The sequence below is a fragment of the Dipodomys merriami genome, unplaced genomic scaffold (genome assembly GCF_024711535.1).
Source record: "Dipodomys merriami isolate MVZ:Mamm:240054 unplaced genomic scaffold, mDipMer1.0.p SCAF_823, whole genome shotgun sequence".
Taxonomy (NCBI): domain Eukaryota; kingdom Metazoa; phylum Chordata; class Mammalia; order Rodentia; family Heteromyidae; genus Dipodomys; species Dipodomys merriami.
Genome location: NW_027206428.1, coordinates 167,846 through 194,288, shown reverse-complemented (window position 1 = coordinate 194,288; position 26,443 = coordinate 167,846). Strand labels below are relative to the sequence as shown.

Sequence of the window (26,443 nt, the reverse complement as noted above, 5' to 3'; positions counted from 1 at the left end):
CCCCGGTCAGTCCCTCCTGCCCCGTCAGTCCCTCCTGCCCCGGTCAGTCCCTCCTGCCCTGGTCAGTCCCTCCTGCCCTGGTCCCTCCTGCCCTGGTCAGTCCCTCCTGCCCTGGTCCCTCCTGTCCTGGTCAGTCCCTCCTGCCCCGGTCAGTCCCTCCTGCCCTGGTCAGTCCCTCCTGCCCCGTCAGTCCCTCCTGCACCGGTCAGTCCCTCCTGCCCTGGTCCCTCCTGCCCCGGCCCCTCCTGCCCTGGTCAGTCCCTCCTGCCCCGGTCAGTCCCTCCTGCCCCGGTCAGTCCCTCCTGCCCCGTCAGTCCCTCCTGCCCCGGTCAGTCCCTCCTGCCCCGGTCAGTCCCTCTGGTCCCAGCCGGTCCCTCCTGCCCTGGTCCCTCCTGCCCTGGTCAGTCCCTCCTGCCCCGTCAGTCCCTCCTGCCCCGGTCAGTCCCTCCTGCCCTGGTCCCTCCTGCCCCGGTCAGTCCCTCCTGCCCTGGTCCCTCCTGCCCCGGTCAGTCCCTCCTGCCCCGTCAGTCCCTCCTGCCCTGGTCAGTCCCTCCTGCCCCGTCAGTCCCTCCTGCCCCGGTCAGTCCCTCCTGCCCTGGTCCCTCCTGTCCTGGTCAGTCCCTCCTGCCCTGGTCAGTCCCTCCTGCCCTGGTCAGTCCCTCCTGCCCCGTCAGTCCCTCCTGCCCCGGTCAGTCCCTCCTGCCCTGGTCCCTCCTGCCCTGGTCAGTCCCTCCTGCCCCATCAGTCCCTCCTGCCCCGGTCAGTCCCTCCTGCCCTGGTCCCTCCTGCCCTGGTCAGTCCCTCCTGCCCCGTCAGTCCCTCCTGCCCTGGTCCCTCCTGCCCTGTTCCTGCAGCCCGGCTAGTCTGGAGGGAGCCTCCACAGGAAAAGCTGGCAGTAGCAGTTTCTGAAGGTCATTCTAACATTTTCATCCTGGTAGTATGGCACTTGGAAGCGTATGGGAGTCCTCATTTTACAGATGGAGGAACTGAGGCAGGGGGAGCCAGGCATTAAATAAGACCTCCTGGTGACTGTGTGACAGAGTCAGCTGAGCTTGGAAGCCGGACCGACAGCTCCACGGAAGACGGACGGGGCCCCAAGGCCTTGCCTGGCAGCCGCCCAGGCTAGTCTGGGGCCCAGAGCCAGACTCCTAGACCCACCTCAGCCTGGAGCAGCTGGCCGGTGGGTGGGACTTCCTGCGCCCGTGACCTCCCTCCCGGCCCCCAGGGCGGCAGCTGTCTCTCAGCCTGTGTGCCGGAGCCCCCGCCAACCTGTGACCCCTTCCAGCTGGTAGCCCGCCTTAGCGCATGTGGGGGAAACAGCCGGTGAGGCCGACACCAAGAGAATGCCGTTCAGATAAGCCGCGTGCGGCCGCTGCGGAAGGAGGGGGAGCGGCAGCTGTGGGCCCCTCCCAGCCTCCGGCAGGTGACTGCACGCCGACTCTTTCCTCTCTGGGCTTTTCGGTGGCTCTGGCCTCTGGTAGGAGTGTGCTCCTGAAAGCCACCCCAGGGTGACTCACAGGGCTGGCGCAGCCCAGAGAGGAATCTCTGCTCTTTTCTGCGGAGGCTCTTTTAAGCCGGTTGGACCTGACCAGCTGCTCCACTGTAGGCCAAATGAGGCGCCCCCTCCCCCCATGCCCCATGGCAAGGCCTGCGGTCCCCAGGGGCCACCAGTGACACCGTAGAATTACGCAGGCTCAGGATGCTCAGAGTTGCCGAGGACCTCCAGGTTGTTCTAGAAAAGCAAGGCTGGGCAAGGAGCAGAGCTGGGCCTGTGTGCAGCACACAGCACACCCAATTCTTCTATTCTGTCAGTGTTGGAGACACCTTTAATTCAGCTACTCCAGAAATAGAAATGACCTGAGATGTGATCTTGAATGAATACATGGATACAGTTGAAATTTCTATGTGTGTCCCAGTGCTTTGACAATCACTTGCTAGGGAAGGAAACTGGTGCTTGAAGAGGAAAACAGGAAATCTGCTAAGTAAGTTCTGTGCTACATGCCGTGCATGAATGCAGGCGGTCTGATCACCTGGATCAGGATTCCTAATGACGTCCACAGGGGAGGTGCTGGTGGTCACCTACCGCTTCGTCATGGGTGTCTGGTCTGCTTCTCCACCCTTCTCATGTCTTTGTGTGGGAAAGGCCGTGTTTGAGTGTGGCATTTCCACAAACGGAGCAGCCCAGCCGTGTGTCTTGCAGCATGGGTTTAGCCTCTAGCATCCTGATGAGCTTTCCCAGGCCTGGGGAGGGGCTGGGCAGGCTAGAGCTGAGGTAGAATGTTCTGTTGGTAACTAGATCAAGTCCTGTTTTTGGCTGGGTTAAACCAGAGAAAATAGGAGACAAAGGAGCCCCTGAAGTCTCGTGCAAAGATATGGTTGACAATTTGTGAAGCCAGCAGATATTCCAAGACCTGCCCTTCTGTAGGTGGGTGAGGCCCCCGACACACCCAAGCCACCACCGTGGGACCCTGTCCTGAGCAGCACACCCTCTGGGGTGGGGTTGGTTGCTTCATCACTCAGCATCAGTCCCAAGCCCTATGCAACCCATTTTATTATGGGACCAACCAAGTGGGAAAGGGAAGGACGGACGCTTGGAAACGTCGGTCCTAGAGACAGCCAGCGTGGCCTCCCAGGGCCCGTGAACTCGTGCACACAGGCAGTGTGGCACGCTTCCTGTGCCGGCCGACGGCGCTGCCCAGCTGGTGCCTGGGGTGGACACCGGCCCCGCAGGTCTCCAGGCCTGGTCGGGCCCTCCCCGGCGGAAACTGACTCTGTCGCTCTGTCTTAGCGTCCGTATGCATGCCTGACATGGCGTACGGTCTTTGTAATCGTGCGTTTGTTTTGGTGCCTGTTGCGATGTTTGAGGGAAACACTTTAAAGTAAGGCAATAGTTATTTGGCTCCGGGCTTCAGAGGTCTCGTCTGTGGTCGACTGGCTCCACTCTCGTGAGGTGGATGTGGAGAATAGACTGATAGACTGTCCTCTTAGGCGGCCGGTGGGGCAGGAGGACGAGGCCCTCGAAGCCACGCCCGTCCGCCTCTTCCTCCCGCCATACTCCCCGTCTCTTGTCTCCCAGGGTCTACGCAAACTCACTGATGAAGGCAGAGTCCTCATATCCAAGCACTTTCCAAGGGGCCAGGGCTTCACCATGCGAGCCTTGGGGGAATGCTTCCTATCCAAACCATAAAAGTGTGGTAGAGAGCTCGCCTTGAGCTGAAGAGCTGAGGGACCGCGCCCAGAGATCAAACCCCATGACTGACAAAGTAAGAATTAGAACCAAACCATAGATGTGGCCATCTGACCGACGTCACCTGCCACCCTTGGCCTGAATGTGCCAAGATGGACGTGTGAGGGTGTGAGAGGACCTTCACACACTGACGGTGAGACCGTGAGTCCTGTGGACAGCGTGGAAATCCCTTCACACTGACGGTGAGACTGTGAGTCCTGTGGACAGCGTGGAAATCCCTTCACACTGACAGACCGTGAGTCCTGCGTACAGTGTGGAAATCCCTTCACACTGACAGACCGTGAGTCCTGTGGACAGTGTGGAAATCCCTTCACACTGACAGACCGTGAGTCATGCGGACAGTGTGGAAATCCCTTCACACTGACAGACCGTGAGTCCTGTGGACAGTGTGGAAATCCCTTCACACTGACAGACCATGAGTCCTGTGGACAGCGTGGAAATCCCTTCACACTGACAGACCGTGAGTCGTGTGGACAGCGTGGAAATCCCTTCACACTGACAGACCGTGAGTCCTGTGGACAGCGTGGAAATCCCTTCACACTGATGGTGAGACCGTGAGTCCTGTGGACAGTGTGGAAATCCCTTCACACTGACAGACCGTGAGTCGTGTGGACAGCGTGGAAATCCATTCACACTGACAGTGAGTCCTGTGGACAGCGTGGAAATCCCTTCACACTGACGGTGAGACTGTGAGTCCTGTGGACAGTGTGGAAATCCCTTCACACTGACAGACCGTGAGTCGTGTGGACAGCGTGGAAATCCCTTCACACTGACAGACCGTGAGTCCTGTGGACAGCGTGGAAATCCATTCACACTGACAGACCGTGAGTCCTGCGGACAGTGTGGAAATCCATTCACACTAACAGACCGTGAGTCCTGTGGACAGTGTGGAAATCCCTTCACACTGACAGACCGTGAGTCCTGTGGACAGCGTGGAAATCCCTTCACACTGACAGACCGTGAGTCCTTCGGACAGTGTGGAAATCCGTTCACACTGACAGTGAGACCGTGAGTCGTGTGGACAGTGTGGAAATCCCTTCACACTGATGGTGAGACCGTGAGTCCTGTGGACAGTGTGGAAATCCCTTCACACTGACAGACCGTGAGTCCTGCGGACAGTGTGGAAATCCGTTCACACTGACAGACCGTGAGTCCTGTGGACAGCGTGGAAATCCGTTCACACTAACAGACTGTGAGTCCTGCGGACAGTGTGGAAATCCGTTCACACTGACAGACCGTGAGTCCTGTGGACAGTGTGGAAATCCCTTCACACTGACGGTGAGACCGTGAGTCGTGTGGACAGTGTTGAAATCCCTTCACACTGACAGACCGTGAGTCATGCGGACAGTGTGGAAATCAGTATGGAAGTTCCTCATAGAAATAGAACCCAGGTGACACTGCTGTGACAGCCCAGGGTGTCACCTACAGACTCACAGGCAGCACGCCGTAGAGACCGACACACCCGTGGTGCTGTTGTACCCGTCAGCTAGGGGCCTAGCACAGGAGAACGGAGAGAGCCTGGGGATGTGTGGAATGTTATTCAGACAGAAATAAGAATGAAATTTGTCATTTGCCAGAACACGGATGGACTTGAGAGTCATCGTTTTAAGGGAAGCAAGCCCGATAGAAAAGAGAAATGTCGCACTTTTCCCTCCTGTGGATCTTTGCGTTCTACCTTCTCAGGACGGTACAACCCTCCATGCTGGTCTCATTTCCCAGCCTCCACAGACTTTCCTACGAGGAAACTCTGCATGCTCATGGTTCTGGGAGAGGAAGCCGTGAGGCTCTGTTTCCTGGACAGCAGCCCCACAGCTGCTCCTGCCCGGTGCTCTGACACCTTGACTTGGCGACACGGCAAATACGGTTACAGACCTGCTGGCTTGGAGACAGACAGTGAGAGGCTCTGCCCCAGGCTGTGCCCTGGCCGACACTAGTGCCGGCCGTTCTGGGAGAGATGAAGTATGGCTCATAGGGCCCTGCTTGTGGAGAGTCCCGGCCATTCTAACAGCGAGGATCAGTGGGAAGGGAAGTGCGCCACCTCCGCACAGCCCGGGGGGGGGCAGGTCCTGGCGTCCGGGCAACCTGAGTCTTCTGCAGCTGCCAGTGTCGGGGGAAGGTGGGTCCCTGGCTGAGCAGGTGGCTGGCTGGCAGCCAGGTGGGTGGCTGGGCCGGTGACCCCCGGTGCCCTGACAGGCTGGCTGGGCCGGTGACCCCCGTGCCAGCTTGGACCAGTCACGTGCGGGGTGATGGCAGAGATGGGCAGATCACGAACACGCGTGGGTCAAGAAGGAAGCGGGAAGCAGGTCTCGGAACAGAGGTGTCAGAAGCCCGCAGGCGCGGCTGAGCAGACCGAGTGCGGAGGACGGGACTGGGGGCTTCTGAGCAAGAATGATGGCACGTGTTGGCGAGGCTGGCCAGGGGCAGCCAGTTTTCTTCCAGGTCTTTCTGCTTGCCTGCTTACTTCTCAAAACTCTGGGGTTGTCAGTGACAGAGAGAAACTCTGAGGAGTGTGGAAGCCAAGAAGAGTCTGTGAGGGTGCGGAGGCTCAGGTGGGCTCGGCAGTCCGTGAGAAAAGAGCAGTGGGGGACAGGCAGCCAGCCCCAGGGACAAGAGCAAGGCCAGTGCCAACAGGAGCGGAAGAGTAAGCAACGATGGCAGCCCCCAGGCAGAGCCTAACTGTGGGATCTACTGTGGATGAAGCACTAAACTTCAGGCCGTGAGTCAATCACCTCTGACGGGCACGTAGAAGCCCTCAACGCAAGTCATACCAACCAGCCCCAACCTTTAATTCAGAATTCACTGTGGCTTTTTCACTGGGAAGGAGCGGTGGCACTGGCTTCACAAGCGAAGAGCACTCTTATGGCTCGGGAAGCATTTCCTCTGGCAGTGCCTTCCCTTACATGTGCTTTGAACACAGCTTTGTCCCCAGTCAAAGAGGGCTTCCGGGCCTCTGCTTTGATGTCCCCACCCACTCCAGGGGACCGCCTTGCGTGCCCTCGGCCGCCTGTGCCAGGACCCTGGAGGTCAGCCAAGCAAGGGGTTTTTATCCCATTTTCCATCCTGAAGGAGAGGAAGACGAAGTGTGTGTGTTGTGTCTGGTGGTGTTTACTTGGTTGTCAGTTTGTCTTTGTTCCAACACGGCTTGGTGTGCGAGCACGGGAGAGCGGGACTTCGTAAGCGTCGGGGGCCCTGCAGGGGCCAGCCTGCCCTGTGTCCTCACATAGCATCTTTGAGAACTCTCCCAGGCCCTGTAGCTCGCTCCTGCTAGCCCTTGGCGTGGGGTGAGCGGGGAGAATCCCTTTCTCCTTACACCACCTTGGCCACCAAAGACAGGATGACCCAGAAGGGACATGGAGATCAGGGTGGAACTACACACAGAAAGTAGCGGGTCAGTTCTTTTTGGGTGGAAGAGGGCAGACATTCTCAATTACAATGACAGGAGGAGGATGCCGGTGCTCCTCACAGCAAGGTGACTGTGGTTAATATCTGTATATTGTTCATTTCAAACTAGTGAGGAGAGGTTTGGAATGGTCTCAAGGGTTTTTAAGGTTCCTTTTATACCAAAGTACTAGAAATGCAGCTTTGAAGATGGAATAGTTAGAAGCAAACAGACCGAGGCAGGGGGAAACTGGAGTCAGCTGGATGTGGGTTCAGATCCCAGCTGGGCACCGTGCCCCGGGGCCTCTGCGGCCTCTGGCGGGCCGGCGGTGGCAGCCGGAGCTGGCAGCCACCTCCCCTGCCGACCAGGGCCGCGCTCTCCCATTTTATGGTGAAAAGCAACTAATAACTTTTTCCAAAGGAAGCCTCTGTAAGGTCTGAGCCACATAGCCAACTTGGGCAGAGCCCAGGCCGAGACGCGCGGGCCGGCTGGCAGCCACTCCTGGCTGAGGGTCCAGCGTGGGCTGCAGACGCTGGGGTGCAGGCTGAGGGCACAGCGTGTCGCCCCGAGAATCCACTGTCAGCCGCTCCATTGGTGGGAGCTCACGGGGTCACGGTGCCGTGTCCTGACTTCGCCGGGCAAGACTTCAAAGGCGTTTCTTGACCATCCTTGTGTGTAGCCAAGTACGGGCCAGGCCCTGCTCTGGACTGTTCGAGTGAGTGATGGAAACTAACATTTATAGAGTGCTAGTTGCATACCCAGCACTCTGTCTACACCCCCTGTCCTCCCCCCCTCCCTCCCCCTCTTGTAATGAAACCAAGGCTTGGTCCCCTGTCTCTGCCTCCTGAGTGCTGGGTTACAGGTGCACACCACCAAGCCTGGCTTCTTCTTGCACTCTCTCAAAACCTAGATCAGACAGAGGCTGCTAATACCTGTACTTATGTGCTAGAGAATGGCCTCAGTCTAGAAAAGTGAAATTGGGAGGAAAAGGAGAAAACCAGGATACGCCAAGCCATCAGGAAGCACCCCTATCTTAAGATACCCACGGAGATTTCCCAGATGCACAGGGCCGCTTGGTAGTTCGTCTAGGTCTGGAAGACGGAGCTCCTCCCGCTGACGTACACCGGTGTTTACCGAGCACTTACCACGGGTCGGTGCTGCATCTGGGGCTGTCCCCATCGCTCCTCCTGGCAGACACCGGGTCCCTCTCAGCTGGTGGCGTTGGAGAGCACACTTGGTTGTGGTGTTTTCTGAGACTTTAGTCAAATCACCTATGGTCCAAAAGTATTTGATGGACGGTTCTGGAAATCAACAGGCCGTGGTTTAACGTGGTGTGCACACACACAGCGTGCTGGCATCTCACCCTACGCCTTGATACCAAGTCCTAGGTCAGGCAAAAGCCCATCTGTGGATGCTGCTGACACTTTCAATGAAGGGGTGGGGCTGGGCCTGAGCGGCTGTGCTGACCTCTGCAGCGTGTCCTGCTGGGCCTGAGTGGCTGTGCTGACCTCTGCAGCGTGTCCTGCTGGGCCTGAGCGGCTGTGCTGACCTCTGCAGCGTGTCCTGCTGGGCCTGAGCGGCTGTGCTGACCTCTGCAGCGTGTCCTGCTGGGCCTGAGCGGCTGTGCTGACCTCTGCAGCGTGTCCTGCTGGGCCTGAGGCAGCGGCTGTGCTGACCTCTGCAGCGTGTCCTGCTGGGCCTGAGCGGCTGTGCTGACCTCTGCAGCGTGTCCTGCTGGGCCTGAGCGGCTGTGCTGACCTCTGCAGCGTGTCCTGCTGGGCCTGAGCGGCTGTGCTGACCTCTGCAGCGTGTCCTGCTGGGCCTGAGGCAGCGGCTGTCTGGCGTCTGCAGCGCGGCCTGCTGGGCCTGAGCGGCTGTGCTGACCTCTGCAGCGTGTCCTGCTGGGCCTGAGCGGCTGTGCTGACCTCTGCAGCGTGTCCTGCTGGGCCTGAGGCAGCGGCTGTCTGGCGTCTGCAGCGTGGCCTGCTGGGCCTGAGCGGCTGTGCTGACCTCTGCAGCGTGTCCTGCTGGGCCTGAGCGGCTGTGCTGACCTCTGCAGCGTGTCCTGCTGGGCCTGAGGCAGCGGCTGTGCTGACCTCTGCAGTGTGTCCTGCTGGGCCTGAGGCAGCGGCTGTGCTGACCTCTGCAGCGTGTCCTGCTGGGCCTGAGGCAGCAGCTGTCTGGCGTCTGCAGCGCGGCCTGCTGGGCCGCGGTCCCCCGGGCGCCCTTTCCTGGCTCTCGCTTGACCGTCAGGAGCTTTGCCAGTGTCCAGTCAAAGAGCATGAGCTTTGATCCACAGCCCAGGCGTGGAGTCACACCTGTGTGCAGGTTACGAAGGAGCCCTGCCGAAGGTGTGTTTGAAGTGGCAGAGTGTCCATGAGTGCCACAAATAACCCGGAAAGGTCAAAGCCGCACTCGGCCCCCAAACTGAACCCAGACCAAGCGGCTCTTTCCTGCCCCGGCCAGGAGGGAGGAGTGGAGAAGGCCATGTGCAGACGCTCCCTGTCTCTCCCTGTCTGTCTATCCCTGTCTGTCTGTCTCTCCCTGTCTCTCCCTGTCTGTCTGTTTCTCCCTGTCTTGTCTGTCTCTCCCTGTCTGTCTGTCTCTCCCTGTCTCTCCCTGTCTGTCTCTTCCTGTCTCTCCCTGTCTGTCTCTGTCTGTCTCTCCCTGTCTGTCTCTCCCTGTCTCTCCCTGTCTGTCTGTTTCTCCCTGTCTCTCCCTGTCTGTCTGTCTCTCCCTGTCTGTCTCTCCCTGTCTGTCTGTCTCTCCCTGTCTGTCTGTCTCTCCCTGTCTCTCCCTGTCTGTCTGTTTCTCCCTGTCTCTCCCTGTCTGTCTGTCTCTCCCTGTCTCTCCCTGTCTGTCTCTTCCTGTCTCTCCCTGTCTGTCTGTCTCTGCCCTTCTTAGGTTCGTGTGCTCTGCGAATGGGAGCTGGAGGAAGGCGAGCTCTCTGGCTCTCTGAACGCTGCCAGGCCTGGTCACATGACATTGCAGACCCAGCAGGGCCAGCAAACAACCTCTGCCCACGTGGGCTGCACCGCGCTTAGGGGTTCTCTCCTGAGCCTGCGGGGCCCCTGGCTCTTTGAAGGACTTCTCATGGCCAGTCTTTTTTGGGGTGTGTCTGGCACTGTCGCTGGGGTGGGGAAGGAGAATGGAAAGGGCCGAGGGCAAGCCAGCAGCCATGACTCCTCGCACAGGGGCAGGTTTAGGTCAGAAAGTATGCCAGGAAGAGCAAGAGCCCTCAGAAGCCAGTCTGTAAAGTTCAGTGTGCCCAGCCCCTGCGATCACCGCGCAGTGGCCCGGGGCAGAGCCCTCATGTCTAACAAGCTCAAGAGAGACGTGGATCTCCTGATCCCTGGACCACAGCCCTTCCTCTCATGAAGCTCCTGTACTATAAGCAAAAAGTACTCGATCATGTCAACAGCAGAGAAAGCCATCGGAGCACTGCGAAGGTACCAGCAGAATAGAGCTGTCTTCAGCTGGGAAGAGGTGTCAGGGACGCTATCGGAAACAGGGATGGTGGGACGTGGAAAGCATCCCAGCTAGTAGGAAGAGCACATGAGAAGGCCCTGGGGCGCGGAGCTGGTGTTCCAAGAAGAGCTGCAGAGCCCAACATGGCAGGAGTGGAGACTGGTGTGAGAGGGGCTGCGGGGGCTGGGGAGGGTGGTGCGGGTGAGGATGAGGAGGGTACGGATGCAGGGGAGGGTGGTGTGTGTGGGGGTGAGGATGCGCCTGGTCCAGGATGCAGGGGAGGGGAGGTATGGATATGGAGCGAGGACCCCGGAGGCTTTGGAGCAAGGCTGGCTGTGGCCTGGGCTGGAAGTCCAGTGGGACACGGGGTAGGACGGGAAGGGGAGCAGGCCATTGCAAGTTTCTTGCAGAGTCTTGCAGAAGAGCGTGGACCTTGGGTGGGAAGCGTGATGGCCATTTTGTGGCTCTCACCTTTCCTGGGGAGAGGAAATCTTTTTCTCCCAGAGATTAGGTGGATGTTTAATGGTTTTTGTTGTTGTTGTTGTTGTGGGGCTTGAACTCAGGGCCTGGGTTCTTTTGCTCACGGCGAGCGCTCTACCACTTTGAGCCAGCGCCACTTCCGGGTTTCTGGTGGTTCATGGGAGATAAGAGTGTCACGGACTTTCCTGGCCAGGCTGGCTCTGAACTGTGATCCTCAGATCTCAGCCTCCTGAGTCCCTAGGATTAGGCGTGAGCCACCAGCGCCTGACTTAGATGGACATTTTATGAGGCCAAAGGGTGTGTAAAGAGCTAGCTTTCCTCTTTCCTCCCACCCTTGGCTTCTTCTTAGTCAGGATCCTTTCCATGGTGAATGTCAAGCACACAACTCAACCTGGCTTAACAAAAAAGGAGCTTTATGGGCTCGTGTAATTGAAAAACTCCATGGCTAATATCAGCTTCACCCGCCACCTCTGTGCCCTCTGGTCCCGGCTTCTGTCTGCCAGTGGCCCTCACACTGAGAGAACCCCCACTCTGCGCTTCACACTGAGGGGACCGATGGCTGGACCTTGTGTGCACTCACCTCTGCCTGCCCTGGACACCAGCTACATCTCATCTAGTCCCAACTCCTCATCTGTCATAGCGGGTGCCATCTTTTTGTCTTCTTTGTCCAGGAAGACAGCAGCTGCCACTTTGGACACAGGACTGGCCTTTTGGTCCTTTAGCCAGTAAGATGTTCAAATCTGCTCCCTTCCCAGACCTCCCGTAGGACATAATCCAAACAGCAGCAGCATTCGGACTGACTGCAGGCTAGCACTCATGTGGACTGACTGCAGGCTAGCACTCATGCAGACTGACTGCAGGCTAGCACTCATGTGGACTGACTGCAGGCTAGCACTCATGCAGACTGACTGCAGGCTAGCACTCATGTGGACTGACTGCAGGCTAGCACTCATGTGGACTGACTGCAGGCTAGCACTCATGCAGACTGACTGCAGGCTAGCACTCATGTGGACTGACTGCAGGCTAGCACTCATGCAGACTGACTGCAGGCTAGCACTCATGCAGACTGACTGCAGGCTAGCACTCATGCAGAGTGACTGCAAGCTAGCACTCATGCAGACTGACTGCAGGCTAGCACTCATGCGGACTGACTGCAGGCTAGCACTCATGTGGACTGACTGCAGGCTAGCACTCATGCAGACTGACTGCAGGCTAGCACTCATGCAGAGTGACTGCAGGCTAGCACTCATGCAGACAGACTGCAAGCTAGCACTCATGCAGACTGACTGCAGGCTAGCACTCATGCAGAGTGACTGCAGGCTAGCACTCATGCAGAGTGACTGCAGGCTAGCACTCATGCGGACTGACTGCAGGCTAGCACTGAGGTCATCTTCACAACACCACCCGTTTTAACTATGAAAGGACTAAGGTGCAGAGGCTGAGGGCCTGCAGAGAGTTACCCTAGGATGAGATGAAGCTGAGCTGGGACGGAAGCCCAGGTTTTCAGATCCTGCTGCCTGGGCCTTGCTCCCGAGCACCCAGTGTCCTCGGTGTGAGCAGCCCCTGCCCCCGGAGAGCTTGGTCCGACACAGGACTCTGAGCCTTTCCCCTGGAATGTCTTGTGATTCTCCACCCAACCCTGGGATTCAGGGCGCATCATTCTAGTTCTACAGCTTTCGAAAAGCAAGGCCCAAGGGCTCCATGGCTGGAATTTAAGGCTCTGGTTCACACAGTTCCAGCTGCCACACTGTCTTGTGATTCTGAGATGATACTGCCTCAGTTTACCTAAGCTATTGTCACATTGGTGCAGGATTGTCAGAGCAGGTGATGCACCTTTTCCTCAAAGTGAGTTCCTGGGTCCCCCTGGGCCCCTCGGGGCCTCCCCTCTTTTGTCCTCTCAGCTTACCTGACCTTTCCCCCCTCACTCTCCCAGTCTGACTCCCATGGAAGGACTGGCCCCTTGGTACCTCGGGGGCCGCTGGGGGCTGCTCTGGAGGCCTTTCTGACACACTGTCCCCTTCCATGCCCTCTTGTCTGCAGGTGACAGCCCTGGATTCCTGGTGGGCAGAGGCTGGCGCTTGGTGGGAAGCACCCCTCACTCCTCACCCCAGGAGGCCGAGCAGCCGCTGGAGCTGGAGATGCTACACACGTCTGCAAAACCAGGCTTTCGTGTGTGACCTCGGGCCAGGGAGTCTGCACTCTGCCAGAGCTGCTGAGGGGCCGTCCAGCCCAGCCCAGCCCAGCCCAGCAAGCGTCCAGCATGGCCAGAAGGGCCGGCCGGCCAGTCTGCCCTGCAGCTCCCTACAGAATCCCTGTTGGTACCACCCTGCTCTTCTGGTGCTTTGGCAGCTTCTGTCTCTTCCAAGACTGTTCAGCTGAGACACTGAATCCCAGCCCGCCACCGGGAACCTTGTCGTGGCCGGTTGGGAAACCGTGCTGCCTTGGCATGATTCCGGCTCTTTCAGGATTAACTGCAGCAGCGGAAGTTGTCTGAGGCTCCTGTGTGGGGTGCTGGGCCCGCACCAGCGGGAGGCCACACAGTCAGCAGTGGGAAGGGCCACCTGGTGCCGGGAGAGGCCCTGGCCTCAGGGCCCGAGCTCAGCAGGCCCCGGTGTGCACCGGCCACTGCCTGTGTCCGGCTAGGGAGTCCCCTGTGGGCTTGTTTACATCCGTGCGGATTTTTTTCTTTGGGATGAGCTGTGCCATAATCAGGGCCTCCTAGGTCTCCAGCCTCTCACGCGGCACACAGGCCGTCTGCGCTGCCGGCTCTGCTTGGTGGGAACGGCCGGCCGGCCCAGGCCGGGGGGGATCCCACTCCAGGTTCCTTTTCCACGCGAGGGCACGGGGCAGCCACGGCCAGGCTCCCTTAGAGGCCCTGTGTGTCTGCGGGCTCTCTAGCACCAGCTGGCAAAGGACCTTTGCTTTTTCAAACTGGGTCTGAGAGTGGAGCAGCAGTTCCCCTGAGACCGGGTCCCTCCTTTGGCTTTGGAGGGCGAGCCCGGCACTCTGCTGGGGCCGTGGGAAAGGCACCCTTCCCGGGGGCTGCGATGTGTGACCGGCCACCAGAATGGCCCTGTTGTTCTCACAGAGCAGCCTGGGGCAGGCAGGTGCCCAAGAGGCTGGGTGGCAGCCCCTCCCCGCACACCTGTGTGGGAGGGGAGCCCCGCCCCAACCCACCAGGCTCATACAAAGAACCTTGCTGAAACCCAAGGGTCAGGAGATCAGGTTTGCAGCAGAACTGGTTTGGAGGGAGGAGGCTGTGTGGGGTGAGGGAGCTTTGACCCCTGCAGTGCAGGAGAAGAGGGTTTGTTTAGGGACCAGCGCCAGCTGTTCCCAAAGCCCCATCTATACTCCACAGTCACAGGGACTTGAACATGTAGGTAGCTTCTCCAACCAGCATGTTCTGAAAGACAACTCTCACGTCTTTGTTTTAAGGGTTCCTGTCTTGAAGTTTGTTTAGATAAATTGCCAGATTCACCCTTGAGGTAAAAGGAGAGAAAGGCCAGTGGCTTCCATAAAACAGAAGTGGGTCCAGGCACTGGCCTCTCAGGAGGCTGAGATCTGAGGATCACAGTTGGAAGCCAGCCAGACAGGGAAGTCTGTGAGACTCTTATTTCCAATTAACCACAAAAAAAGCTAGCTGCAAGTGGAGCTGTGGCTCAAGTGGTAGAACACTAGCTTTGAACACAAAGCTCAGGGACAGTGCCCAGGTTCTGAGTTCAAACCTCAGGACTGGAACTGAAAACAAAACAAAACCATAAATGGTAGTTGAATCCCTCTTCAGAAGAAATCTGTCTTCTGGAGCTGTTTGCTCTCACTGGAACAGGGCCTGGGGTTTTTCTTGTTATTTGCTTTATCCTTCTTGGTGCATGGATCCTACTGCATGGCCCAGGAGAGCCACTGAAGATCCAGCCAGCATGTCTGCATTCCAGCTAGGAAGAAAGAGGAAACGAGGAAGAATCTTCCTGACTCTCCCTCAAGGGCATTATTGGAATTTATTCACTGCATAGTACTTCCACTATATCAGGAGGCTCAACTCCAGGTCACAGCCCTGGCAGCCATGTGGCCAGAGAGGAGTCAAGGGCTCTGATTCTGGGGAAAGAGAGGGAGACACTGGGGGACAATTGCTGTTTGGCCCCACATTCCTCACTTTGCAGAGTAGGAAAGCAAGGCCCAGAGAGGCTAAACAAACAACCCGAGATCACAGCAAGTCCTGGCATCTAATTGCATTTGTTCTCAGTACTTTTTTTTGTTCTGTGTTGTAAAAATTGTTTTCTTGTTATGATGAATGTGATGTACAGAGGTGTTACAGTTGCAGAAGTCGGGTAAAGAGCACATTGCCTTTTGGACAATGCCACCCTGTCCATGGCTCTCTTCCAGTTTTCCCTCCTGTCCCCACCCGCAAGTCATATAGTTCATTTTCAACATAGTGCCCAGTGAGCATCGCTGCTGCATTTGCTCACCCTTTGTCCCTCCACTCCTGCCCTGCCTTAACCTCCCAAAGATAGATAAACAAGACAAAAAGAAAACAAAAACAGCAACAAGGCCGGGCGCTGGTGGCTCACGCCTACAATCGCAGCTACCCAGGAGGCTCAGATTTCAGGATCGTGGTTCAAAGCCAGCTAGACAGGAAAGTCCATGAAATTATCTCCAATTAACTACCAGAAAATCAGAAGTAGAGGTGTGGCTCCAAGAGGTAGAGCACTCGCCTTGAGCTGAAGAGCACAAGGACAGCACCCAGGCCTGAGTTCAAGCCCCACAACTACCACCACCAACAACAACAAAAAACAACAAAGGAAAATACTTGTTTCCATTTCTGTTCTGTGTTTTATGGGAAGGGCCCTTGGGTGCCGAGGGTGGAATCACCTGGCAGTCCGACTCTGAGCTGGGGGACATCTGTGAGGATGGCAGGGTTGCAAGCCCTGATCCGCCCAGACTGCCACAACGCTGCTCTGGAGAGGGCTCTGGGCTCCTGGACCCCTGCCTCTGTTCTCTCTCTCTCTCTGTCTCCCCCCCCACCTATCTGCACCATGCACTGCTTCCTGTCTGCCTCAGCTGGCTAAGCCATGTCTCCGTCTGTCTGTCTGTCTGTCTGTCTGTCTGTCTGTCTGTCTGTCTGTCTGTCTCTCTCTCTCTCTCTCTCTCTCTCTCTCTCTCTCTCTCTGTGCCACGCACTGCTTCCCGTCTGCCTCAGCTGGCTAAGCCATGTCTCCGTCTGTCTGTCTGTCTGTCTGTCTGTCTGTCTCTCTCTCTCTCTCTCTCTCTGTGCCACGCACTGCTTCCCATCTGCTTCAGCTGGCTAAGCCATGTCTCCGTCTGTCTGTCTGTCTGTCTGTCTGTCTCTCTCTCTCTCTCTCTCTCTCTCTCTCTCTCTCTCTCTCTGCACCATGCACTGCTTCCTGTCTGCCTCAGCTGGCTAAGCCATGTCTCCGTCTGTCTGTCTGTCTGTCTGTCTGTCTCTCTCTCTCTCTCTCTGTGCCACGCACTGCTTCCCGTCTGCCTCAGCTGGCTAAGCCATGTCTCCGTCTGTCTGTCTGTCTGTCTGTCTGTCTGTCTGTCTGTCTGTCTGTCTGTCTGTCTGTCTGTCTCTCTCTCTGCGCCACGCACTGCTTCCCGTCTGCCTCAGCTGGCTAAGTCTGGTGTGCTTCTGTTTCAGGGAAGACCAGGCCAGCATGGCGGTCCCTGGGAGGAAGGGCTCTACCCTTGGGGCTGTGCTGGCCCTCAGCTGTCTCATCCTGACCTGCTGCCCTGGAGCCACATCCACAGGTGAGCAGTAAACCAGGCCCGCATCTCAGCACGGCTCACAGCCCTGTGGAAGCGGGACTGCTGGGGAGGGGCGGGAGGAAGGGTCCGGAGCCCAGTCAGGGTGACCGAGCGCCAACTCCTCACCAAAGTCTCTCACCGGCGAGTCTCATCCCGGCTGTAGTCTCGTGGTCGACGAAACGGAGGCTGCTCTAGAATCTGGCTGCAGACTCCAGGTCTGGCCGAGCTACCACCCGACACACGCAGACGAAACCAGCCGGGACGGCAGGGCGTCCTGCCTCTGTGGGAAGGGGAGCTGTCTGCGACAGGCTACTCTGCATTTTCAAGAGCTGCCAGGAAACTAGATTTTACGTCAAAGCTGCCTAGTTTTCAAGTGTTAGCAACTAATTCAAAATCTTATAACTACTCTAGAGGGTCAGAAAAATCCAACGCACGTCTGAGACCTAGCCCCCTCCCGTCTGGTCATCTGATGTCAGCCTCCCTTTGTGCTGCGTGTCAATGTCAGTGACCCCTTAGGCTCTGGGTCGTCTGATGTTGGTGACCTCTTCACACTTCGTATGTCATAACGTCTGGGCAGACTGAAGTGCTTTCCAGCTGGGACGCTCTGCGTATATGTTTGTCTGTCTCATTGTCTTCAGCTTTTTCCCTCAGTGGCTTTAGGCTAACATCTGAAAGCCAGGGCAAATTCATCGGGACTTCAGGAGCAGGAGACCAAATGAGCCAAATGTAAGGCAGAAGATGTGAGAGAACTCACATTTTACAAATTAGAATAAGGGCTAAGTCATGTTCCTCTCACCATTTGCTGCATTTTTTAAATTTAATTTAATTTTATTTTTGGGTGGGTCGTGGAGCCTGAACTCTGGGCCTGGGCGCTGTCCCTCAGCTCTTCAGCTCAAGGCTAGTGCTCTACTACTTGAGCCACAGCGCCACTTCCGGTTTTCTGGTGGTTCATTGGAGATGAGTCTCACAGACTTTGCTGCCCGGGCTGGTTTTGAACCATAACCCTCAGATCTCAGTGTCCTGAGTAGCTGGGATGACAGGCGTGAGCCGCCGGCGCCCGGCTTATGTTGCACTTATTTTTAAATGCTATCACACTTACTACAAGAAGCATCTGAAGGCCGTGCCTCGGGCCCCTCTGGCCTGTGCACTTCCCCAAAGTCAGGTGCACAGGTCCGGCCCGCGCCGCGCCTGCCCCAGGGAGCCCCGGCCTGCAGTCCTGCTCCAGACTGCCTGCTTTCAGCTCCTGCTGGAAAAGCCAGGGTGGCTGCCATGGTGACGTTTCAGCCAAGGCCCTGGCCTTTCCCCAGCACCCATTTATCCCTGCCTCCCAGTGAAGACATGGTGGTACTGGCTCCGGAAGGCTCAGGCCTGGCCTGGTTCTGAGCTGGAGATGGGACTTAGATCTTGAGGACAAGGCAGCCTGGGGTCAGACCCAGTGCCACGCCCAGGCTCCCTTCGGAGTGTCCTCAGGAGAGATCCTTGGAGCCACCTAGAAGCTGTCTTCCATGGCTCTACCAGAGACAGCTCAGGAGAGGAAACAAGAATAGCACTGGGCAGGCGGGGACACTGCGCCGCGCATGCCCCACAACGCGAGGCTCCACGCGGGAACCTGCCAGGGACACAGCCCGCGGCCAGGGAAGCCGTGCACGCATCTCCATCAGGCCCAAAATATCAAGTATTTATAGCTCTTCCCACTTCATCTTATTTGCCATTGGGAGCCGCTTGTTACAAGCGATGTTGCTTGGTAACAAAGTTTCTACAATTCCATCTTTCTCGGGTTTCCAGGGAAACAGTGGTAGAAAATTAACCAAAGGTCACCTTTTCATGCAAAAGGAGAAAGTTTTGTTAAGGCTCCTACGCTGCTTTCCAGAGGACAGAATGGAGTGGGATCCATGTAGTCTGGGCAAACCGTTGTGTTGATTTGGGGGTCCTCGGCTGGCCCTTTGTCTTACAAAGGGGGGACTGACGCAGAGAAGGGAAGTCCTGGTCAGGATGTGCGGAGCAGGGCGCGAGGGGCAGGCCCCACACAGCTCTGTGAAGAGGCTTGCACACGTGTGTCCAGCCGTCCCGGCCCCGGGTGCTGGCGGACGGCAGCAGCGGCCTCTCCTTGTCTTCAGCAGTGGCCGCCGAGTGTCCTGACCAGAGCCCTGAGCTGCAGCCCTGGAGCCCCGGCCACGACCAGGACCTTGGTGTGCACATCGGGCGGGGGGAGGCGCTGCTGCTCACCTCCTCTGCCACGGTCCACTCCATCAGCATCGCGGATGGAGGTAAGCATCTCTCCCTCCGCCATCCCAGAACCCGCCATGGACGCAAGCCACCGTCACTGAAGGGCAGGGAAATGTCTCATGCGTTGGGTTCGGGCCTAACCCTAACCCTTATTTGATTCTTTAAAAGATAACCCATCCGCCCAGGAGTGGATGAAGTGTAACCTTAGGAAAGTAGCATTCGTGTGGGCGCTTCTGCTGGTGGTCTGCAGCTTCCCTGGCCTTCGCTGAACCCCATTAGCATCATGGCAGTGTATCTCTTAGACCTTGAAAGCACAGGGCAGAGAAACGAAATAGAGGCAAGGCTGTGTCAGAAGTGTTTTGGAAGAGGTGCCTTCTTGCCGTCTGAATCAGACTTGGGAGCCCGCCCTGGGCCCCATAACGTGCCCCTGACGCTTGCGTCCTCAGCCCTCCCCCGTTCCTGTCCACCTCCCCAGGCAAGCTGGTCATTAAGGACTACCAGGAGCCCATTGTTTTACGAACCCGGCACATACTGATCGACAGCGGAGGAGAGCTGCATGCTGGGAGCGCCCTCTGCCCTTTCCAGGGCAGCTTCAGCGTTGTGTTGTACGGAAGGTGAGAGCACCCTCAGAGTCAACTGACGGACGGGAAGATTTTAAAAGGAGAAAGTAAGGCAAGAGGGATCATGCCGGCTGGCTGGCTAGATTGTAATCGTGAGCAGATGACGGGGTTTGGGAGAGCTGGGACAGTCCGAGAGGCGCTTTATTTATTCTGGCTGGGCACCATCCTTGAGTTACAGGAGTCCCTGACAGCCGCTCAGCCACTTTCTCATCAAGTCTTGGTTTGGGGAGGCTCTGCAAGTTTGTTGAGTTATGAGGAACAAGATGCAGGAAATTTCAGGCTGCATTTGCCTCTGGCTGTGCCCCTTCCTTAGCAACTGAGAGCTCTAAAAGTGGTAGCCAAGATCCTCCCAGCATGTATGCAGTGAACCCCCATGGGGCAGCAGCCACACTGGACCGATAGGCTACCTGCTGGCCCATGAGCCACCTGCTGGTGTGGCTTAGAAAGTCTCCTTGCTGGTGCTTTGTGAGTGTGCACATGTGTATGTGTGTGCACACTGGGCCTGGGGTTTGAACTTAAGGCCTAGGCGCTGCCCCTGAGCTTTTTTTTTTTTTTTTTTTTTTTTGCTCAAGGCTAGTGCTCTTATTTAAGCCACAGCTCCACTTCCAGCTTTTGGTGGTTCATTGGAGATAAGAGTCTCATGCACTGTCCTGCCTGGGCTGACGTGGAATTACAGTCCTCAGCCTCCTGAGAGGCTGGGGAAACAGGTGTGACCGCTGGTGCGGATGGGGCACCAGCCCCGGCGCTGGGAGCAGGCCCGCGCTTTAGCGTGGTGAGGAGAGGGTTGGCCATCCTTGGGGGCCTTTTCCTTGCAGGGCTGACGACCCAGGGGCCCAGCCAGACCCGTACTACGGCCTGAAGTACATTGGCGTTGGGAGAGGAGGCACCCTCGAGCTGCACGGGCAGAAAAAGCTCTCCTGGACTTTCCTCAGCAAGACCCTTCGTCCGGGGGGCATGGAGGAGGGAGGCTATTTTTTCGAAAGGAGCTGGGGCCACCGTGGCGTCATTGTTCACGTCATTGATGCGAAGTCAGGCTCAGTCATCCACTGTGACCGGTAAGGCGGCCTGCCCGGCACATGAGCTCCCCCCGGTGTGCCCGGCTGAGTGCCTGCGCCCGCGGGGGCCACGCTGGCTGCCGGGCGGCGGCACGTGCACTCGACGGTGGGTAGTGCCGTCCTGAGGGGACGCGTCCTCCCCAGACGGGGCTGAATCTCACAGGAACAGGCGTGGGTGCTGCACACAGACACCGTATTCCAAGTGTGATACTGGTAATAAAACGAGGAAGCCGGGCAGGGCAGAGACTGCGTGTGGAGGGCCACACTGAAGAGGGTGGTCAGGGAAGACAGAACTGCACAGTGAAGAGGGGCTGAAGAAAGCGTGTGCAAAAGAGGCCAGAGAGGAGGAAGGGCCTAGCCCCTTGGAGGAGGAAGGCAGCCAGAGACACAGGGGGCAACCGGGGTCGGAGGGCACTGGGCAGGGCACCGATCTTGGAGCCCCCAGCGAGGAGCTGGGTTTATGCAAAGCCAGGGAGGAACCTTAACAGGGCGTGACCTGAATTGAACCTGACTTGTTACCAAGGAAAAGACGCCCTTGAGGCCTTGGGACGGCATATTAATTATTGTGCCACAGAAGCGGGTTTTATCTCTATCTTTGGACTATTGTCAAGGCTGTACAAATCCTTGATCTCTGTGCCCTTTTAGGTTTGACACGTACAGGTCCAGGAAGGAGAGTGAGCGTCTGGCCCAGTATCTGAGCGCAGTGCCTGAGGGCAGGATCCTCTCGGTCGCAGTGAACGATGAAGGCTCTCGACACCTGGATGACCTGGCCCGGAAGGCGGTGACCAGACTGGGCAGCAAGCACTTCCTACACCTTGGATTTAGGTATTGCCCCTCCCTTCCCCTCAGTGGAGCGCTGCGCACTGACGCACCCCGTATCCTGTCTGGAAGCAACCCTTCCTCTCTCCTGTCCCCAAGGCCAGTCCCCCTAAATGGCATTGGGGATGCAGACACCATGTCCATCAGCTCGAAGGGTACCCGGCTTTCCTAACATGACCGCCTGCTCTCAAAATGTGAAAGATCTTCCTATGGACTCCAGTCAGCCTCTTACAATTGAGCGTGTGTGGAGCGTGTACGGAGCGTGTGTGGAGCGTGTACGGAGCGTGTGCCGAGTGTGTGCCGAGTGTGTGCCGAGTGTGTGTGGAGCGTGTGTGGAGCATGTGCCGAGTGTGTGCCGAGTGTGTGCCAAGTGTGTGTGGAGCGTGTACGGAGCATGTGCCGAGTGTGTGCTGAGCGTGTGCCGAATGTGCGGAGCATGTGCTGAGTGTGTGCTGAGCGTGTGCCGAGTGTGTGCCGAGCATGTACCGAGTGTGTGCGGAGCGTGTGCTGAGTGTGTGCCGAGTGTGTGCTGAATGTGCGGAGCATGTGCTGAGTGTGTGCGGAGCGTGTGCCGAGTGTATGCAGAGCATGTGCTGAGTGTGTGCGGAGCGTGTGCCGAGTGTGTGCTGAGCGTGTGCCGAGTGTGTGCCGAGTGTGTGCTGAGTGTGTGCCGAGTGTGTGCCGAGTGTGTGCTGAGCGTGTGCCGAGTATGTGCGGAGCGTGTGCTGAGTGTGTGCTGAGTGTGTGCCGAGTGTGCTGAGCGTGTGCCGAGTGTGTACGGAGCATGTGCCGAGTGTGTGTGGAGCGTGTGCCGAGTGTGTGCCGAGTGTGTGCTGAGTGTGTGCGGAGCGTGTGCCGAGTGTGTGCGGAGCGTGTGCCGAGTGTGTGCGGAGCGTGTGCCGAGTGTGTGCTGAGCGTGTGCCGAGTGTGTGCGGAGTGTGTGCCAAGTGTGTGCGGAGCGTGTGCCGAGTGTGTGCAGAGCGTGTGCCGAGTGTGTGCTGAGCGTGTACTGAGTGTGTGCGGAGCGTGTACCGAGTGTGTGCGGAGCGTGTGCCGAGTGTGTGCCGAGTGTGTGCAGAGCCTGTGTGGAGCGTGTGCGGAGCGTGTGCCGAGTGTGTGCGGAGCGTGTGCCGAGTGTGTGCGGAGCGTGTGCCGAGTGTGTGCGGAGCGTGTGCCGAGCGTGTGCCGAGTGTGTGCTGAGCGTGTGCCAAGTGTGTGCCGAGTGTGTGCAGAGCCTGTGTGGAGTGTGTGCTGAGCGTGTGCTGAGTGTGTGCCAAGTGTGTGCGGAGCATGTGCAGAGCCTGTGTGGAGCATGTGCTGAGCGTGTGCTGAATGTATGCAGAGCGTGTGCCGAGTGTGTGCAGAGCATTGCCGAGTGTGTGCAGAGTGTGTGCCAAGTGTGCGGAGCGTGTCCCGAGTGTGTGCAATGTGTACCAAGTGTGCAGAGCGTGTGCCGAGTGTGTGCAGAGTATGTGTGGAGTGTGTGTGGAGCATGTGCCAAGTGTGCTGAGCATGTGACGAGCGTGTGCGGAGCATTGCAGAGCATGTGTCGAGCGTGTGCCGAGCATTGCCGAGCGTGTGCCATGTGTGGAGTGTGTGCGGAGTGTGTGCAGAGTGCGGAGCGTGTGTGGAGTGTGTGCGGAGTGTGTGCAGAGTGTGTGCAGAGTACGGAGCGTGTGTGGAGTGTGTGCGGAGTGTGTGCAGAGTGTGTGCAGAGTGCGGAGCGTGTGTGGAGTGTGTGCGGAGTGTGTGCAGAGTGTGTGCAGAGTGCGGAGCGTGTGTGGAGTGTGTGCGGAGCGTGTGCCGAGCGTGTGCCGAGCATGTGCCAAGCGTGTGCCGAGCGTGTGCCATGTGTGCGGAGCATGTGCCGAACGTGTGCTGAGCGTGTGCTGAGCGTGTGCGGAGCGTGTGCCGAGTGTGTGCTGAGCGTGTGCCGAGTGTGTGCTGAGCATGTGCCGAGTGTGTGCGGAGCATGTGCCGAGTGTGTGCTGAGCGTGTGCCGAGTGTGTGCTGAGCGTGTGCCGAGTGTGTGCGGAGCATGTGCCGAGTGTGTGCTGAGCGTGTGCCGAGTGTGTGCTGAGCATGTGCTGAGTGTGTGCTGAGCATGTGCCGAGCTTGTGCCGAGTGTGTGCTGAGCGTGTGCGGAGCATGTGCTGAGTGTGTGCTGAGCATGTGCTGAGTGTGTGCCGAGCGTGTGCTGAGTGTGTGCTGAGCGTGTGCCGAGTGTGTGCTGAGCGTGTGCCGAGTGTGTGCAGAGCGTGTGCCGAGTGTGTGCTGAGCGTGTGCCATGTGTGCTGAGTGTGTGCGGAGCATGTGCGGAGCATTGCAGAGCATGTGTCGAGCGTGTGCCGAGCATTGCCGAGCGTGTGCCATGTGTGCGGAGTGTGTGCGGAGCGTGTGTGGAGCATTGTGGAGCTTGTGCCGAGCGTGTGCAGAGCGTGTGTCCAGTGTAAGGGCCATGCCTGGAGATGCAGTGCCTTGCTGAGCGCTGGCTCATTTCCCCTTCCTTTTGCCCTGGGGACTGACCGACCGACTTTTAAGGATTACGCCTGACCTGGGTGTGCACACCCGTGGTTTGTCCTCGTAACCACATCTTTTCATCTTGCACACTCAGCCTGACCTGGGTGTGCACACCCGCGGTTTGTCCTCTCGTAACCACATCTTTTCATCTTGCACACTCAGCCTGACCTGGGTGTGCACACCCGCGGTTTGTCCTCTCGTAACCACATCTTTTCATCTTGCACACTCAGCTCTTCGCTCTGTGGAGAGTCAAGGCCGTGTATCCCTTGGATGTTTAGGACTTTGACAACCCTCACTTCAGAGGCTCAGAGCAAAGCCATGTAACTGGCTCAGCAGACTCCTGGCCGGGGGGAGGCAGACTCCGGGGTTCATTCTCCGACAGCCCCCGGGATGCTGCTTCCAAAAGGAAAACTCAGCCAGGAAACTCAAGTGGCCAAGGTGACCGTGACATCTCCGCCTGGCAAGGCAACCTTATTAGCAAACACCACACTCGTACCTCACGGTTACAAATCAAAGGGTCATTTATGCTGTTGTGACGAGAGCTAGGACTCCGGAGGGACTGGCTACACGGGACCTCAGCAGAGACAGCGACGCGGCTGAGAGGCCGAGGCCTGGCATCTGAGGCCTGGATTTGAGTCTGAGCCGGCCTCCAGTGACTCTTCCTCCACCTGCCTGGATCTCGTGTCTGTAAAGTGAACTATCTCAGGCTCTATTGCAAAGGGCTCCATGTGGTCACCTACCTGGCCCAGAATACGCACTCAGCAATGGTGGCAACTGCTCCATCCTTACAAACAAGAGCCAGGGGAAGGGTGGTTGATGCCAACATGTCTCTCCTCGGCAGCACACGGGGAAGGAGACAGGCAGGCAGAAGCACACTTCGCTCTGACCTTTGTTCATTGGGACGGGAGTGGTTAAGGAGCAGGCACGGGGCTGGGCCAGACGTGCAGAGTTCATGTGAGAAAACAGGGATTAATGGATGACACTTGGTGCAGACTTACGGGGCAGGCGGGGGGGAGGCGCCCTGTGGGGAGAGCATCATTGAGAGGCAGGTGGAAGCGTGGCCCTGCTGAGGAGGGGGGTCTGGGAAGATACTCGCATGGGGGAAGGGGAGGGCTGGGCCGCCGGGCATGTGGTGGTCTGACTCCATGCTGTGGATGGAGCTTGGATTTTCCTTCCTTCAGCCCATGGGGAGCCACCGAAAGATTTTAAGTAAGCAAGTAGCATAGCAGAGCCTTTAGTCTCAATTCAGTCCCACCATTCAATAATGACGTACCTCCCAAGACTAGAGATCTGAACGAAAAACAGAAAAGCTCTTCAGCAGCAAAGGAGAAGGAAAGATACTTTTGTGTAGCCCTTCTAAGTCCTTGCTGGGACTCCAGCAACAAAAAGACTGATCCTCAGGAGAAAAGCAGACCAGCTCCTATATTCAGTGAGCTTCACATGAAATAGTTAAGTGTGAGCACTGTCGTACTAGGTGTTGTGAAGGGTGGACAGAGGTCACGGCCCAGTGTGCTCTGTGGGGACAGCCCGTCTGTCCAGGCCCTTCCCGGTGGCCCTTCCCGAGGTGTTGGGAGGAGAGGAGGCGTGGAGGAGGGTCAGAGGGCCGCAGTTTCTCAGATTCCTTCAACGTAGGATGTCCAGCGTGCCCCGTGCTGCCCTTTAGGACAGTGTTTCCCTCCCCATCACTGTACTGGGCGTGACGAGGCCGATGCCGACGCTATGTGAAGAAGCCCTCCTGCCTCATAGCAGTGCACTTTAATTCAGCAGGGAAGATGGGTGTGCAACTTTCCAACACCACCAACTTTCATCCCCTCCCAAGGCCAGAGCCGGTCCCCGAGGCCTGTGACATTTTCCTTGAGTTCACCTCAGGGGAGATGAGCTTGGAAGGCATCACTTTCCTCTCAGACACACTGGCCTGAGGCTTGCGTCAGGACTTCATTGTTCCCGGCATGCCCTGTGTCTCAGCAGTCAGCTGATTCTTTGTGGTTTATCCTCTCCCACTGTCATGGTGAAGTGGAAGGGGCTCAGGTGAGACGCAGCGGGCTAGTTGGACAGAGCCCAAGTCAGCACTTACCACGAAAGTCTCTGGGTTCTTGAAGAGAGATCTGCGCAGTAATGAGCTCGGGGCCCTGTCCCGTGAGGGCTGAGGGCGTGAAGGACTTCACTTACTGTTTTCCAGACACCCTTGGAGCTTCATCACCGTGAAAGGAAACCCCTCTTCCTCGGTTGAAGACCACATTGAGTATCACGGTAATGAGTGGCTGGCGGGAGGTCCGTCTCTGCCTTCTCTGCCATGTCCCTAAGGCACAGTTACCCGTGCTGACCCCCATTACCCACGCCCACCCCCGTTACACCCCGTTACCCACGCCCACCTGTTACCCACGCCCACCCCTGTTACACCCCCCACACCCACCCCAGTTACACCCCCATGCCCACCCCCATTACCCACGCCCACCCCCGTTACCCACGCCCACCCCCGTTACCCATGCCCACCCCCGTTACCCACACCCACCCCCGTTACCCACGCCCACCCCCGTTACCCATGCCCACCCCCATTACACCCCCCACACCCACCCCCGTTACCCACACCCACCCCCGTTACACCCCCACGCCCACCCCCGTTACCCACGCCCACCCCAGTTACACCCCGTTACCCACACCCACCCCCGTTACACCCCGTTACCCACGCCCACCCCCGTTACACCCCCCATGCCCACCCCCGTTACCCACGCCCACCCCAGTTACCCACGCCCACCCCCGTTACATCCCCCACGCCCACCCCAGTTACCCACGCCCACCCCTGTTACATCCCCCACGCCCACCCCAGTTACCCACGCCCACCCCCGTTACACCCCCCCACGCCCAC

The 26,443-nt window shown here is 57.9% G+C and overlaps 1 protein-coding gene and 1 long non-coding RNA gene across 7 annotated transcripts in view; one reads left to right on the top strand and one right to left on the bottom strand.

Moving 5' to 3' along the window:
* Cemip (cell migration inducing hyaluronidase 1) overlaps nucleotides 1-26,443 on the top strand; it is a 107,208-nt gene that overhangs the window by 46,856 nt on the left and 33,909 nt on the right. For 4 of the 6 annotated variants that reach the window (XM_070011500.1, XM_070011499.1, XM_070011502.1 and 1 more), the window contains 6 exons: nucleotides 16,231-16,340; nucleotides 18,455-18,604; nucleotides 19,039-19,177; nucleotides 19,999-20,238; nucleotides 20,884-21,063; nucleotides 25,757-25,827. In XM_070011500.1, coding sequence (XP_069867601.1) covers nucleotides 16,247-16,340; nucleotides 18,455-18,604; nucleotides 19,039-19,177; nucleotides 19,999-20,238; nucleotides 20,884-21,063; nucleotides 25,757-25,827 — 874 coding nt within the window. In that variant the 5' untranslated portion in view covers nucleotides 16,231-16,246. Of the gene's footprint in view, nucleotides 1-13,504; nucleotides 16,341-18,454; nucleotides 18,605-19,038; nucleotides 19,178-19,998; nucleotides 20,239-20,883; nucleotides 21,064-25,756; nucleotides 25,828-26,443 lie in introns of those variants that run through there. The other 2 variants (XM_070011497.1, XM_070011496.1) reach the window with 1 other exon arrangement.
* Nucleotides 17,145-24,429, bottom strand: LOC138819912 (uncharacterized). The gene is made up of 2 exons (XR_011369689.1): nucleotides 24,318-24,429; nucleotides 17,145-18,867 (listed from the first exon to the last, which is right to left on the bottom strand). It is a non-coding gene; the product is annotated as an uncharacterized lncRNA (long non-coding RNA).